Below are 15,310 nucleotides of genomic sequence, written 5' to 3' on the forward strand. Positions count from 1 at the left end.
TGAGCTGTGTTGAAACAAATTTGAAATAAGGTTTAAAAAAAACCCAAAACGGTTTTGTTCAGCTGCAGGCTGGTTTGCTTTTCAGTGACCCCGGGGTTCTGGGCTTATCATGCCCTCAACTCCAGAGACAGGACATCTTCTTCCTCCAAATACAAAAACCACAAAACCTAGACTGAGAAACTAACATTACTGCAGTTATTAAAACTATTTTCTCAATGCCTCCTACACTGGATTTGCATGCATATAAACACATACATACATCATTAGATAAGAAACAGGTTAACACCAGTGTAAACATTAATTTATATCTGCAAACAAATAAATGTCCATTTCATTTAAGAAGAGAATTAATACCAAAAGTGAACATTTGCACGAAAAAACAAATCCAGGAAGGCCAAATGCTAGAACACTACTTAAACATGAAGAAGACAACTCTATCGTCGCTACATAAGAAAATCAAAAGGTAATCAAATGAATAAATCCATCTATTGGTGGAATATTACTGCTATTTATGTAGTTTCTCAGAAGAATGGCTCAGTAAACATGAAAGACACAGGAAAATCAAAGGCTCCAATCTTCCCCCTGGAGAATTTCCGATTCTGTTTTAAACCATGAATTAATTGGTCTCGCTTGGCTTTCCAAGATCCCCAAAGCTCTCAATAAGCCAGCACAAGCCTGAACTGCTACTTCAGGAATTCCTGCAGTCCTCACCTTCCCCTATCCTCAGTTACTCCTTCTGATACTGCATAATCCCCTCTCCACGTCAGCACAAACAGTTTTATTTATTGCTGAGCAACGTCTCAGCTGGATCAGCTGCCAAGCATTCTCTCGTATGAGCCAAGGAAGACAGCAAAACTAAAGGAGCACAAAGATGCTGAGACCATCAAGCAGTCCAAGAGGAGACCGCACTCCCTCACAGACAGAAACTGCTACACAATTGCCTGTAACAATTTTTGATGCTTGTCTAATCTTGTGAATTCAGAAAGAACTTTTTCATACTGCATTTAAGATGTGATGGGGTTCAATTACATATCGAATCATTCAAATGTAACCAACGTTTATCAGGAAATGATAAAAACAATGAGCAGATACTTGTATTTTTGATCATTTACTAGAAGTTTTGTGGGCAGAGGTGTGAACCCAGCATAATGTGTGTGCAGGTGTACAAACTGCAGAGAGCCACACTGTGCCCACAGGCAGCACTGTGCGTGCACTCCTGCCCCAAAGCACACACATCTTCTGCTCTCCAACTTTTCTTCTACAACATCTTCCCAGCAACAGCTGAAATGCATTTTTCATAAAGACAGGAAGACAGACTTGAATTTTAATCTCTATAAACTACTAAAACAACTTGTCCTTAAAAACAGTAAAATAAGAACTGTCAAACCAGCATGTTTGATATTTTGCTAATGAAGTTGAATAGCAATGCATTCTTTACCAAAAAAAGTGATTAACTATACCAGCTTAATGTTTTGCAGTCTTTCATACATGAACATGTATCTAATGTTTTAAAATAGCTATATAACTTGCCATTCTAATTAAATATGCCTATTTCATCCAAAACCTGAAATTACTATTGAAATACACATATATTACCCAAATTTGAAAGCACTCACATTTTGCACTCCATATTTCATCTCCCTTTTCTTTAAAATTATCAGTTACATTTTTACAGTCTCATAAATGTAAGCAACATGCCATAAATAAAGGAAATATATCTGGGCTAAAATTATTTCAGATATATTTATAACTGAGATAGTACATTATCAATCATGCATTTCAGCTTGCAGCTCTTATCCCGTTCAAAAGAACCCCATGAAGCAACAAACAGGAACAGAACTGGCACAGATACAACCTTTACTAGCAGTGTTTTCCCACTATTTTTCCAGCTGGAGTGAAAAAGCAGGCCGTATATGGCACATGGCTGGGAACGTGGGAATAAACCACAATTGCTGCCCAAGTGACAAAATAGAAGAATCCTCTGCTGTTCCAACAAGAAAATAACAAATTTATCTTCAATAATGGGAAACACAGGAAAAAAGTTTTGGGGTAATGCCCAAATATTTTAGTGTCCACATAGCGAGGAAGAAGGAAACACACCAAAGAATTTTAATTCTAGGAACAGAAGACAACAGAAAGAACTAACTGAGTTCTAATAAAACAGAGTGATCACCAAGTACACCCAAAGGAAATTGGTCTTTACCTGTCTCCGTTCCCGACGAGACAAAGTGTTTCCGTGCAGGATTCTCCAGAGCATCCTCGCAGCTATTTTTGTGTCAATCCACAGCAATCGAAACCCGTGGTAATAGTGCTTCAGTTCATCCACAATCCTCTGCCCAAGAGATTTTTTTACAACTTCCACTTCTGTTGGACTATATACAGGACCTCCTTCTTCCAGCTTCTTGTTTTTGTCCTTTAAGGACTTCAGTGACTTTTCAACTATGGAGTCATCTTGAAGGGGACGTGAAGAATGCCACCACCTAACTGGAAGATACTGGGGACCTAAAAAACCCACGGTTGCTAGTGGCGTCCATGAGCCAGAAGAGCTCATAAGTGTGAAGTGTATTTGTTCAGATCCTTTAGTCCAACAACAAGAGTGAGTTTTTTTGGAGTAGGCATAAACAGGAGGGACACTAGTGCAATATTTAAAGTGTACAGTCCTTCAAAAGAAAAAAGCATTCAAGAATTAGCAACAGATAATCAGTTATTTATATATATATATTTGCACAGATATATATACATATGTATCTTTAAAACATGAAAGATGAGAACTATCTACTGCATATTTAAAGGAAAAAATAATTTTTGACTCTTAAAATCAATGTCTATACATGAAGAGAACATTTGACTTTACTTCATGACCAAAAAAAAAAAATTAACCTGCAGGGAATTTTCCATTGTATGACTTTGAAAAGGTAGTTTATTTTGCTCCCATTAAAGAGCAGCCATGACATGTGCTTTCCATTCAAAAAGCTGCATTTGAAAACTAATGTACGAATTCATAAGTAACATAAAGTCCCTTCTATTACTTCTCCTGTTTGTGCAAAACACTTGACAAAAAAAAAAAAAAATAGAAGTTGCATACTTGGAATAAGTGCTGAGTCAGATAGTTAGTACCAGAGGAATCAAATTTCATTAGAGTTCCTCTCTTACTATCTCCATGCATCCAGTATTCTTTATTCAGCAAAACCTTTTGTAAAAACTTCCATCATGGTACTGAGCTGTGACAGAGAGAACCAACACTCTTCTATCTTGTTCGGAACTTTGTTCTTCTCTTCAATTAAATGTAAACTGAAGTTAGCAGGGAAGCACTGCTTAAACACCACTAACACTCCTAATATATACAGAAGAACCACTCGTGATATGCAAGTAGGATTATACATGCTTTCAATAAAAGATAGGACAAAAATAAAATAGTAGATAAAATATTTCATATAAATGAGTTCCATTAGTGTCCCTCAAACTGAAATACTGGCATTAAGACATCTACAGGACAGAAATGACTGGGGTGTTTTCTTCATGGAGCCCTTGTACCACCAAAACAAAATCAGAATGTGTTTTTGTCTTCAGTCAATGAACAGGAAACAGGTGCAAGTGGCTTTACAAGTCTTAGTAACATTTTAAGGAAAAAAAGGCTTATCATACACTTGAAAGTGTTAGTTTCACTCACTCAATTTTCAGACAGAAACACTTTTTTAATTTATTACATGCTCAAATGAGTTTTAATTTACTTTGATGGCTCTGTCTACACAATGTTATTCACACAGATCTTTGAACAAAACAAAAAAAAAAGACTAAATTATTACTTTTTAAAGACATATTATTTTCTAGTTTAAACTGAAGTTTTAGCATCTGACCATTTAGTGGTCAGACAACTGCTGGAACATATACAGTCTCTTGGCTAGCTAGAAAATGACACATTTGCACAGATATTAACTAGTAAGAATTACAGTTTAATTACTTTAAGAAAATAAACTACATATTCAAAACCAGATTAAAACACTTGCATAAAGCAATCCACCCTGACTCTAAGGCACTTCCCAAAAGCAGAGCTCCAGGCCTACAAGCCAAGTTCCACCTACATACACTGACACTCTTTTGCGTGCAGACAGGAAGAAAGCTCTGACAGCAGAACTGGTTCTGAGACTGCAGGGAATAAAATTTTTGCAAGAAATGTGCCTCTCTGAACACACTTTCACAGGTGTGTGAAACACAAGTGTGTTTCTTTCTTTTCACAAGAAGGATGTCAGACACAATTTCTACCCCATCTATCTTCAGTACTTATCACTAGAGTCCCCTGCATTCAGATCTGGGTCATGTGGGGTGCAGGCATTAGTTTGTTTTATTTTAAGCAGCAATGTTACATTAATAGCAGCTTTGGTTAGGGAAAAAAAAAAAAAAAAAAAAAAAAAAGGCGCAAAAAAACCAACAAAACCCCTACCCAAAATAAAATAAAAAAAAAAAAAACACCCCAAACCTTCTCAATAGAATAAGATTTTTTTGTCCAAATATTCTGCTGCTCATTTCATCACAGTATCATAGAATGGTTTGGGTTAGAAGGGACCTAAAGACCACAGTTCCAACCCCCTGCTACTGGCAGGGACACCTTGCACTATACCAGGTTGCTCAGAACTCCACCCAGCCTGGCCTTGAACACTTCCAGGGATGGAGCATCCACAAATTCTCTGGGCAACCTTCTCCAAAAGCAAAGAATTTCTTCCTTATATCTAATCTAAACCTACTTTCTTTCATTTTAAAGCTATCCCCCCTTGCCTCGTCACTCCATTCCATTGACAAAAGTCCCTCTCCAGCTCCCTTGTAACACCTTTAAGTACTGGAAGGTGCTGTAAGGCTTTTCTGGAGCCTTGTCTTCTCCATGCTTAAGAACCCAAACTTCCTCAGTCTCTCTTCATAGGAGAGGTGCTCCAGCCTAGGAAGTTTAAAACCATAATTTTCCAGCTTCCCGAGAGAGGTCTTATATACTAACATACGAAAAACAGATATTTGAAAATGCTTTATGCATTTTAAAAAAAATCATAATTAATTCTATAGCAAGTGATATAGAACTAACATGTTTAAAAAAGGATAGGTTTGTTGTGTATTAGAGGGTTATATCTAGAGACACATCCTTATATTAAAATGAAAATTCAGGAAATCAAATAATAGTCCCTGTATCCTGAGCAGTCAGTTTATAAATTAATTACAGAACCCATATTTTAACATTCCAAGGCAAGGTGTTAGGAAATTCTTATTTACAAGTATGCCTTGTGAGCCAAGCCAGGAACAGAGAATGGATTCTGCCAACATTCAACTCCTTCAGTTCCATAAGGGCACACATCAATTGGATTTGTTTTCAGAAGAGGACACCATCACCCAAGGCTTCAATATACAATAAACTCCTTTCTTTGGTTTAACAGAGATCCCACTCAGATGCTTTACACTCTTATCTGTCAACAGCAATTTTCAACTAGCTGTGACTGAATGTCTACTCTATGGAACTCCATTAAGAAAGTATGCAAGAAGGTTATCAGATCCCGTTATGACACCTGGAATCACCCAAGAGAGACATTAATATTCTACTGCTCCCACATCAGAAATGAAACAAAAAGGGAAGAAATGGGCAAAAAGGGGAAGATTTCACTTTCCTTTCTCCCACACACAACCAACCAGGTGAAGCGAGTAATACTCAGACTTCCTTTAATCTGTCATTAACACAAGCTGAAGCTAATATTTTAGCACTTTGTCTAGACTTAAACCTACATTCTATGACAGTATACTAAGTGATAGCTCAGAAAAATGTTCATATTTACTCACATTTTGTTTGCCAGCCTCAGGGATGTACAGCTAAGACATGCCCGATCTCCCAAGTTACCTAGAAAAATACCAATAATTAGCCCCAATTCTGAAATTCAGGAGGACATTTATCCATGTAGTGAACTGCACACAAATACATGAGTGAGAAGATTGATCTTTACAGAGAAATGGCTATTACTGAAAGCACAAAAAAGATGCTGCTTAACATGCAGAGTCGAGTTCCGTGGGTTTGCGAGGCTGGTTTGCTCTTGCTCAACTGACTGAAGACAGGTTTCCCAGTCCCTCAGACAAGAAACTATACTGCAGAGGAACTTCATTGAAAGCAAATGTAATTTTTTAACAGCTCTATGACAACATAGTATCACATGATCACAAAGGAGCGCTTGCCAAGTGTTTAGCATTAAAATGATGTTTTGTTTTAAGCAAAACAAATAAAACACAGGCAGGAACCTAAAGACACTTCACTAGAGAGATAGAACCACAACACCATTTCAATACATTGCTGTCCATTTTGATTAGCACCTGGTAAAAACAGGTCTACCCCATGATCTCTCTGTAAAGGATACAAATTGTCTGAAAAGGAGAGGTGAGAACCTGACCCAAAGCATAGGAAAAGTTTGTGTTCCAGAAAACACTGTATCTCTCAATATGAATTTTATTTGAAACACTACCTCAGAATTAGTCCTAATAGTAGCTAATAAAACCCAAAAGAAGTGCTGACACCTATATAGGAGCACCCTCTATCCAGGTACACAGACAAACAGCATCCATTCTGGAAATAAATTGATAAGATCATCAAATCATAAATCATCTAAGTCATGTGCTTCAATAAAGGGCCATGTTTGAAAGTCTTCTGACATAAAATAAGCATAAAAAGCATAAACAACATAAAATGCTATCTAGTGGCTGCACACAATCTACAATCACTGAAAGCCATCCCTGATCCCACTAGAAAGGAATTCATCTTCTTAAAGCAACTTGGAAAAAAAAAATCTTGTATCAACACCTTGCTACAGTAACTCAATAGGTAGCTACTACCAAGAGCAAAAATATTTCTGATATATCATAAAAAAGTCACACAAGGAAGACTTCAAACGTGTTGACTCTTTCTGATCAATCTTTTCAGAATTTGCTGTATCCAAAATAAAATTGGAAGGCTGGATAGAGTAGGCATACTGTGGTTTGTTTCTCCCATCTGGAACCTACCATTTCTGGTCAATCCTAAGAGACAGAAGGATACAAAGGTCATTTGAGAGGCCCGTGGTAGCCTTTCTCACCATCAAAGCCAAGATGCAGCCTATGACAGAACCTGTATCTGAGAAAACACAGCACCCAATGCTGGTGACCAAAAGCCTTCCCCAACAAAATACCCTAACTGGTAGGGGAAAAGAGATGCTGCCCAAATCAGGTGGGACAATCAGAAGTTACAGAAGGTAAGTTAACTTATCTGAGGAAAATCTTGATAATCAAGTGATGTCCCATGCTAAGTGGGCTCTGAAGTAATTACAGCAAAAGCTTTGGCATTATCAAGTCAAAGGATTTACAAATGTCAAATTGTATGAAACTCTTAACACTCACTCCCGCTGCAAGTAGAGCCAAGGGAAAACTGCATCCTTCTGGCTCAAAAAGCAAGCCCTGAGAATCTCTGAAAGCATTCCGATATTCTCCAAGATTTACAGAAAGAACAGTAGCCAAATTACTTAACCCAAGATGCCAATCCAGAAGGACATCCTTGACCTCAAGGAGCAGCTGAGCAAAGCCCAGAAATACTCAGTGTCTGGAGGGATAAGTCACAGCACAGTAATCTGTCTCACCTGATTGCCAGGAAGCCCACAAACCTTATGTGCCTAAAGCAAGAGTCATACTAGGAGAGGACATTGCCTGCTATGGACAGGTGCCCCTAGAACTAAGAGGGATGATTTAGAGCTCAAAATTGGCTTGGAGTTTCTTAGATGAAACTCCATAATAGCACGACACTTTCATTTCACTTACCTTCTTTCCAACCAGACTCATTAAATGTGAAGGAAGGGGTCAAAGAACTAAATTCCAATGTTACCATAAGAAAATATGCTGACTAAGCTTCTTGTTGTACAGCATGTTCAGAGTGTGAACAGGCCCGCAGAAAATGTTAATTCCATCTTTGCCAGTTCTGACAAGAGCTCTTTAGGTTTTGCAGTATCTAACTATGTACTTAGGAGTAAACCAGCCCTGATATAAAGGATGTACTTCCTTCAGAAAAAGCAAAGTCCATAATCCTTACTTCTGGGATAATATAGACATCCAAAAGTGTCTGAACAAGGTGAATGTTGCTTAACCATACTCAGTACCATTCATTTAAGAAACCTGCATTGGCTTAGTAAGAAAGAAGAGCAGTAGTGCCAAAGAAGCTGTATATAAACATGTTCCTCATGGAAAAGAAGTCATGGGAAACTTTATACTTGAATTTAGTGAAGCATCAAACCCAATGTTTTTAATGTAGAATAGCCATACTGTTACTATGTTTAGAATTTTTAAAAATAAAATGCTATCATGAGTAAGTCCCTAGAGAAGTGTAAGTACTTAACAGTCTGATCTTCACAGGAATAACATTTAGAATTCTTAGAAGCACTTAGCTTTAACTTAATCTTAGACTACTTACACGTAAAGCAAAGAAGATGAGCTAAGTAAAGCAAAACGGTACAGAAAAGAATACACAACACAACAATGCATTAATAATAGACTAACACCCCAAATCAAAGTACTGGTTGTATCGTAACCACAGTGCACCACAGTACACTAATTATTTGATTCTATCACACCATTTCAGCTTAGGTTGTCTAAGAGTTATAACAACTAAAATTGCAGAGGTCATTAGCACTACTTTTTATCCTATGCCACAAGAATAATCAAAGCTCTCATCTCATTTGAAGGTACATGGATGTGCTTTTTTCCCCATTTTAAATAAACTGGATGGTTAGGATACCCCAGGATGTTGTTCAGGAAACTGTCCAGGCTTAACCTAAATAAATGGCTTTACAACAGTAGCTCGAAAAATCCATCAGTTAGAGGAAGATGCCACACTTGAGTGACAACTGGTAACCAGGAGGACAGCTGTTCTTTGCAATGAACAAACATCCCTACGGCTCCTCAGGTCTGCCTGTATGTGAGTGTGCAGCTGCCCTGCTCCCAGTGACAGCACTCCCGTGATAAGTCGGGGCTCTGTGTCAGTGACAGGCAATTCCTCGCTAAACCTCTGCCATTCCAGCTCAGGGCTCTGTGTCAGTGACAGGCAATTCCTCGCTAAACCTCTGCCATTCCAGCTCAGGACATAAGGAGCAGCCATAGGCCTCGTGTACGTCACAGGTTATCAGCTGTTTCACGCCACTAAGCTTCACCAACCAGAGATATTTAAACTGCCAAATTATTTTCATTAATAATCAGTATCACACGATGCACTTCCTTTTCATTTTCCTAGGCTTTCAAAGCCACCTGGAAAAAAGCAAATCCATATTTTGTCCCTAACTCAGACTAAGAAAACATCCCCCTGCGCTTTCTTAAAGAGAAGAAAGTGACAACCCCACTTGACACACCAAGCCACGAAGAGAGCAAGGCAGGCAGGACTGATACGTAGTAACGCGTTCCTGCACTTTAACAAAAAACACGTGTTTTTCCCTTCCCCAACCACCCGGCATTTAGGAGACACGCGTGTCCCACTGCCCTCAGCTTAAATCATCCCCTCCCACCACGTTGCCGGGGAAGCACATGCGAAGAGGCCGCAGCAGCCGCCGAGCGTGGGCCGGGCCGGGAGCAGCGCCAGCCCCGGCGGACAGAGCGGCGGGGACTCGGCCGCGGCCCTTCCCTCCCGCAGCGGCCTCTCCGCCCAGGCCCGGAGCCCCCAGACGCCTCCGGCCGCTCCCCCTCCCTGCGCCCTCCCGGCCGGGCCCGACGGGCCGGAGCCGGCGGGCGGCCCGCGGGGAGCCTCACCGGGCCGTGGCGGGCGGCGCAGCGCTCGGGGCAGGCGGCAGGCGCGCCGCCCGCAGCTCTGCAGCAGCATGGAGGCCATGGCGGCGCTCGGTGGACGGGCGGGCGGCTCCGGCCCCGCTCCTGTCCCGCCGCCCGGGCCGCGGCGATCCCCACACGCCCAGCAGCGCCCAGGAGCCGCGTTCGCCCGGCACCGCCCCGCGGCGCCAGGCACGCCGGGAGCCGTAGTCCGGGAGCGCACGGTGAGAGCGGCGGTGGCGCCGGGCGGTGGGGATGGCGTCACCGAGGGGCGGGCGCGGCTGCGGCTCTTCCCCGCGGCCGCGCCAGGGGAGCGGCGGGACCGTGTGGTGGGCGCCGAGGGTGGCTCTTTGTCGGAGCTTGCCTCACTCGCAGCCCACCGTCCCCGCCGCGCCGGGAAGGCCACAGGCCGTGCCCGCTGTGAAGGGTGGGCGCCGCTGCCTCACTGAGCCGCCCAGGGCGCCGTGGCCACACGTCACCCCAGCGCAAAGTACAGCGCTCCGGCACGGCACTGTGCTTTCCTCTTTGGCACAGGGTGGGTTGGATGATGCCCAGAGGTCCTTCCAGGCCTGACGAGCCTGTGATCTTGCGGTGTGTGGGCCGTGTTCCCGCACGCCTGCGGCCCAAGGTTGGCAGCAGCAGTTCCACTGCACACGCGTGTGTTGCTTGTGGATCTCGGGATGTGACAGAAAAAATGGCTTTCTGGTGGAGCTGTGATGGTTTCGATAGCAAATAGCACATAAATTAGTCAGTTGACAGATGTGCCGCACTAATGCTGGTTAATAGTTGAACTACAAGTAGCATATTATTCTTCAGATACTAGTCGAGTCCGGACCAGCAGTAGGATCTCTTATCAGATATTTCAGTACTCAATTAATGCAGTATTATGTGGTACTTTCTTCCTATTTTTTTTAACTGTAATGGCAGATGCAGTGAATAGCCAGAATCAAACTGCAGAAATTATAATTTCATCTGAGGACAGTGACATTTTACAAACTGTGTGCATGAGGTTTAGGTGTTAATGCCTTTCTTGTTCCAGAAAAAAATGGGGGGAAAGCTGCTGGGACTGCCTGTGGACAAGATGGCTGCCAGCCCTGCCAGTAAGATGGCTGCCCCAAGGCCAGGGCTCCAGGGGGACAAGGGAGCTGTGGGATCTGACCTCTCCTGCCTCACAGGTAACTCACAACACCGGGCACTTGGTCACCTCTGCACCTGCCTCAACCCAAAGAAAATACATGTTGCATCACCTTATACATAAAGGGTAGCAGAAGGGTTCAGTTTTGACCCAAAATGTGACTGAAAGCAGCATCTCGTAGCAATAAAAAGTAAGTGAGTTTGCAGTTTATCTATTCATGCTTAAGACTAGGCAAATGCAGGAAATTAGTTGGTAATTTTATAGAGTTCTTTTATGTATTTAAAGAAAATGCTCAGGGTTTTGCCAAAGTATGAAAAAAATTAGATGAAATTTATGTTATATTTTTAGTTCAAAAGTATTCGCGAATATGGAATATGCAATCTGAATAATAAAAAAAAATCACAACACTTTTCTCACTGTGGCTATAGAAATGCTAGTGTTGTTTACATTTAGTGATAATTAACAAATTAATGGGTACTAATATTTGTATACTTATTAGAGCTACTTTTAAAATGTTAGGCTCCCAAATGCACTGCAAGTTTTTTTAGCCGGCTGTGTTTGCTTTACAAGTATTTAAATGTGTACTGCATTTAACTGGTTAAAATTATTTAAAATGTGCAACTTGACAATAGTGCTTTATGTTAATGGCAGTCTTGGGAACAAAAAACCAAACAAACAATGTCTTCCCAATCTACACATCTCTCACTAGACTGCATTTGTATCTTTCTCTTGTTATTCTTTTTTTCTTTCTGGTTGGGTGATAACAAAACCAAATGAAATGGGGCAACTAATGGCAGTTCCTCTAACAAAGCTGCTTAATTATGTAGAAACATTATATGAAGCCTATACAAGAAGAATAATATGCTCTGAAGTCATTAAACTATTGACAAGAGATTTCAGACAGCAAACAGATGATTACAGAGGTCTCAATACATTTATGCAGACAAGTAACCAGCTTTTCAATAGTTTCATTAAATTCATTAGTATTCAGGGTGGCAGACAATGTAGATGCATGGGCCTTTTCAGAGGCGAATTCGTTATGTTTTTGTACAGTCTTTTGTTCCAGATTTGTTTATACCTGGAAGTTACAGGGTTTGCTACTGTATATGAAAAGGATTGATAATACACTCTGAAAATTTCCCAAATAGATACAGTTTAAATGTACTAATTTATTGTGTTTGTTTACTAAGCTTTGTGAAGTAATGCTTAAGAAAAGACTAAGAATTTAAAAATTTCAAGTATTTATCCAAATTGCTCCCAAATGAACAGGCTAAGTGACTGTAGGTGACACATGGGCCTTCCACAGGAGTCAGTTTTTGTTTTAAAGAAAAACATCTTCTACTCCATCCAGAGCAACAGCCCATGAGCTCCTAGAGGAAACCCTTATCCCCAGAATAAAGCATGATACCACATAGTTACTAGGGTTTTGGGGTTTTGTATATTAAAAAAAAAAAAAAAAACCCAAAAAAAAACAAAAACCACCAACAAACACTGCTACACAGCCATTTTAGACGTAGTTCTTAAAGCAACCATGTTGTCTGGAAAAGTCATCAGCCATCATGCTGAAAAATCTGTTTTCCAGCAGGAATAGGATAAGAGAGACTAAAAGAAAGAAATTCAAAGCCTTATTCCTAGGTGGATATAATAAGGATCTGAGAATCATTAAAATAAATATAACATTTTAACAAAACTAACATTACTATTTCACGTTAAATATAATTTTTCCCCTGGATGTTAAATAGAAGCAAAAGCAAGGTAAGAGTTGTCTAAACCACTACAAAACAACCTCCAAATAAAAAGAAATTTTGATGGTTGTTATAGGCTGTGTAAATACTGAAATATGTATTTTTTTGCTGTATGAGCTGATACAGTGATCTCACAAAGGCATGACTGTTTCACTTGTCTAAAAGAGGTATGTTGCATAAGACCTGTGACAGCACAAAACAAGCCTAGGGCTGTGCATTACTTGCACAAACGTGATAAAGGAGCAGATGAATCTATAATTCTTATTGAGGAAGTTTAGAAATCTATCTAGAAATTGGGGGAGCAAATGTTTGTATGATCAGAGAGGAGAACTGTAAGTTTGTCACCCCTTCCCTGAAGATGTGGCCCAGGAAGCACTCCTTGATGCTGTTGATGTTTTTGAGGATTGATGCAGCTCTCCCCACTCTCAGCTCGAGGTGGCCTGTAGCTTGTAACAGTGGCTGTGTGACAGCACCAAACCTGTGACACTGCTGCCAGAGACACAGCCTCGGCTCCCCAGTACACCCTGATGACAAACAGAGCTGGCAGCAGGGGCCGGGGAGATGGGATTCAGGGCGTGGAGGGGGAGGAGGTGCAGTGTTTGATGCTCTGGGCTCTAAGTGGGAGGAGGTGGGGGCGTAATTACCATCTGATGAGTTGGGAGGCACCTTTGCCATTTCACTGCTGCAACATCGTGTTTGTGTACACAGTGTGACTTAATAAGCTACGTATCAGTACAGGTCCATAGACAGTCCTTAAAAGTAGAATTATGCTTTAAGGCTGTAGAATCTGTTTCCATGGCAACCCCCAGGTTGTCTCCTTGAATAGATTTAACAATACAGGATTAACCTCATCTTTATTCACCAGTATTCAGTGTAAATCTAAAGAAAGGGGAGGGGAAAAAGACATTACTGTGTAGCAGGTTGCATTAAGTTTCTACTCCAGGGAGAAAGCCAAGAGATTATTAGTAGTTTTTTAGAAAAAAATACTTCCATTCATTATCAGGGATTTTTAGGAGAGATTCATGGGATACTGAAGCCTGTTGCTGTTACACCCAAAGGTAAAAGTTCAAGTGGTGGCTGGATTGAAGATTTGCTGTATGTCCAGGTCACAAGTTCACTCCTGTCTGTAAATGTGCCAGAAACAAGCAGCACTGGCTACACATTAGCACAGAAGCAGGCTGCCCTGGGTGCCCCTTCAAACACTGGGCTGAAAGGCCATGCAGAGAGTGCCTTGATGGCAATAACATGCTGCAAACAGTCATTCCCCATCCAAGGATAATTAACTACCTGCTCAAATTCAAGTCAAAAAGGGGTATTTTAAAAGATTGCTTAGGCTTGACCCAAATTAGCAACACAAAATGCCATACAAATAACATATTAGGTTATAATTAGTTAAATTTGGCGTGTAGGCAGGCAGAAGCACAGCTGGGGGAGCAGAAACGGGTAATTTTGAAAATCTTTCCAAATTGAGGGGAAAGCATTTGCAGTTCAGAATGGAAACCACCGAGGTTCTCCCTTTTCCCAGCAGATGGAGCTTATGTGAAATAAACAGGCGGAGAAGCACTGGAACCACAGCACAAAGTGAGATTGAGACACTGGAGGAACACAGGGGGAGAAAGCCACAAGGTTCTGGCCGAGGCAGGATCAAGCAGAGGAAGAGCAGGCAGTGTTCAGGCTGTGTGCACAATAAAAAAGGGTGAATGTAGCTATAAAAAGCAAATGGATTTAGACTTTGAGAAATACAGAGGGAGGGGAAAAAAGGAGTCTCTGGTGTTACAAACACACCTGTTAGCTCCAGCTGATGTGAGGAAGACTGAGATTTTGCTGCAAAATCATCAGTGCTGTATTTAAATAACCTGTTGTGCCTCCAAATGAATTGGTTTGATTTTATGAATGACAGGTTTTAAAACTATGCATTTAGAGTTATTCTTTGCCTCCAGGATTTTTTAGGCTGTAGGGTTTGCAAATTCCTGTCTGTAATTAGAAATGCAGAAAGCCAACAATCTGATGTCATTATCTGCCTCTCAGAGTTAGGTCTTTAAGAAAACACCAAATGTTGTGTTACTGTCTATAAAAGCCCTAAATCTGCCACTGCTTTTATGCACCCATCAAGAAGCAAGACGAGAAATGCATGTGACTGGGGAGGCTTTCCTCCACCTCATCCTGGATTTTGTAGACTCATTCCTGAACTTCTTGTCTCTCACAAAATTCCTGGTGAAGTCAGGCAGTGTTGTAGGAGTACTGGAAAGACAGGAGGTCCCTGCAAAACAGAGATATGTTTCAGTTTGTGTCCATTAAAGAAACAGCAGAAGGTTAGCACACCACGTTAGGAGAATTTTTACCTTTGTATTCTAAAAAGGAGGAAAATGTACTTCTTCCAAGGGCACTTCTAATGGCAGCAGTGCAACTTTCTATAGCAATTTTGCAAGGCTGAGACTGCGTATGGTAAGTACTGGTTTGGAGGGGAGCAGGTTACAGCCAGCACATACACACAGCTGTATATGACTTGGTGCAGGCAAAATGTGACATTGTCCCATTGTCCTCCAGGCATATTTGTACTTTCTCTGCCTCAGAGGAGGTGAGTAGAGATAAGCATTTCTGTTAAAAGAACAAATGAAAAATATTGAAGATGGATGTG

At 41.1% G+C, this 15,310-nt stretch overlaps 2 protein-coding genes across 2 annotated transcripts in view; one reads left to right on the forward strand and one right to left on the reverse strand.

Moving 5' to 3' along the window:
* LETM1 (leucine zipper and EF-hand containing transmembrane protein 1) overlaps positions 1–9,909 on the reverse strand; it is a 28,160-nt gene extending 18,251 nt beyond the window's left edge. The window contains exons 1-3 of the mRNA XM_066317388.1: positions 9,778–9,909; positions 5,815–5,872; positions 2,204–2,660 (exon numbers count right to left, since the gene is read on the reverse strand). Of these exons, the coding sequence (XP_066173485.1) occupies positions 2,204–2,660; positions 5,815–5,872; positions 9,778–9,856 (594 nt within the window). The 5' untranslated portion in view covers positions 9,857–9,909. The remainder of the gene's footprint in view (positions 1–2,203; positions 2,661–5,814; positions 5,873–9,777) is intronic.
* A 31-nt stretch (positions 9,910–9,940) lies between these two features.
* NSD2 (nuclear receptor binding SET domain protein 2) overlaps positions 9,941–15,310 on the forward strand; it is a 99,365-nt gene continuing 93,995 nt past the window's right edge. The window contains exons 1-2 of the mRNA XM_066317389.1: positions 9,941–10,016; positions 10,832–10,967. The gene's annotated coding sequence lies outside the window, so the exon portion shown is untranslated. The remainder of the gene's footprint in view (positions 10,017–10,831; positions 10,968–15,310) is intronic.

The sequence above is a fragment of the Sylvia atricapilla genome, chromosome 4 (genome assembly GCF_009819655.1).
Source record: "Sylvia atricapilla isolate bSylAtr1 chromosome 4, bSylAtr1.pri, whole genome shotgun sequence".
In the NCBI taxonomy this organism is placed as follows: Eukaryota; Metazoa; Chordata; class Aves; order Passeriformes; family Sylviidae; genus Sylvia; species Sylvia atricapilla.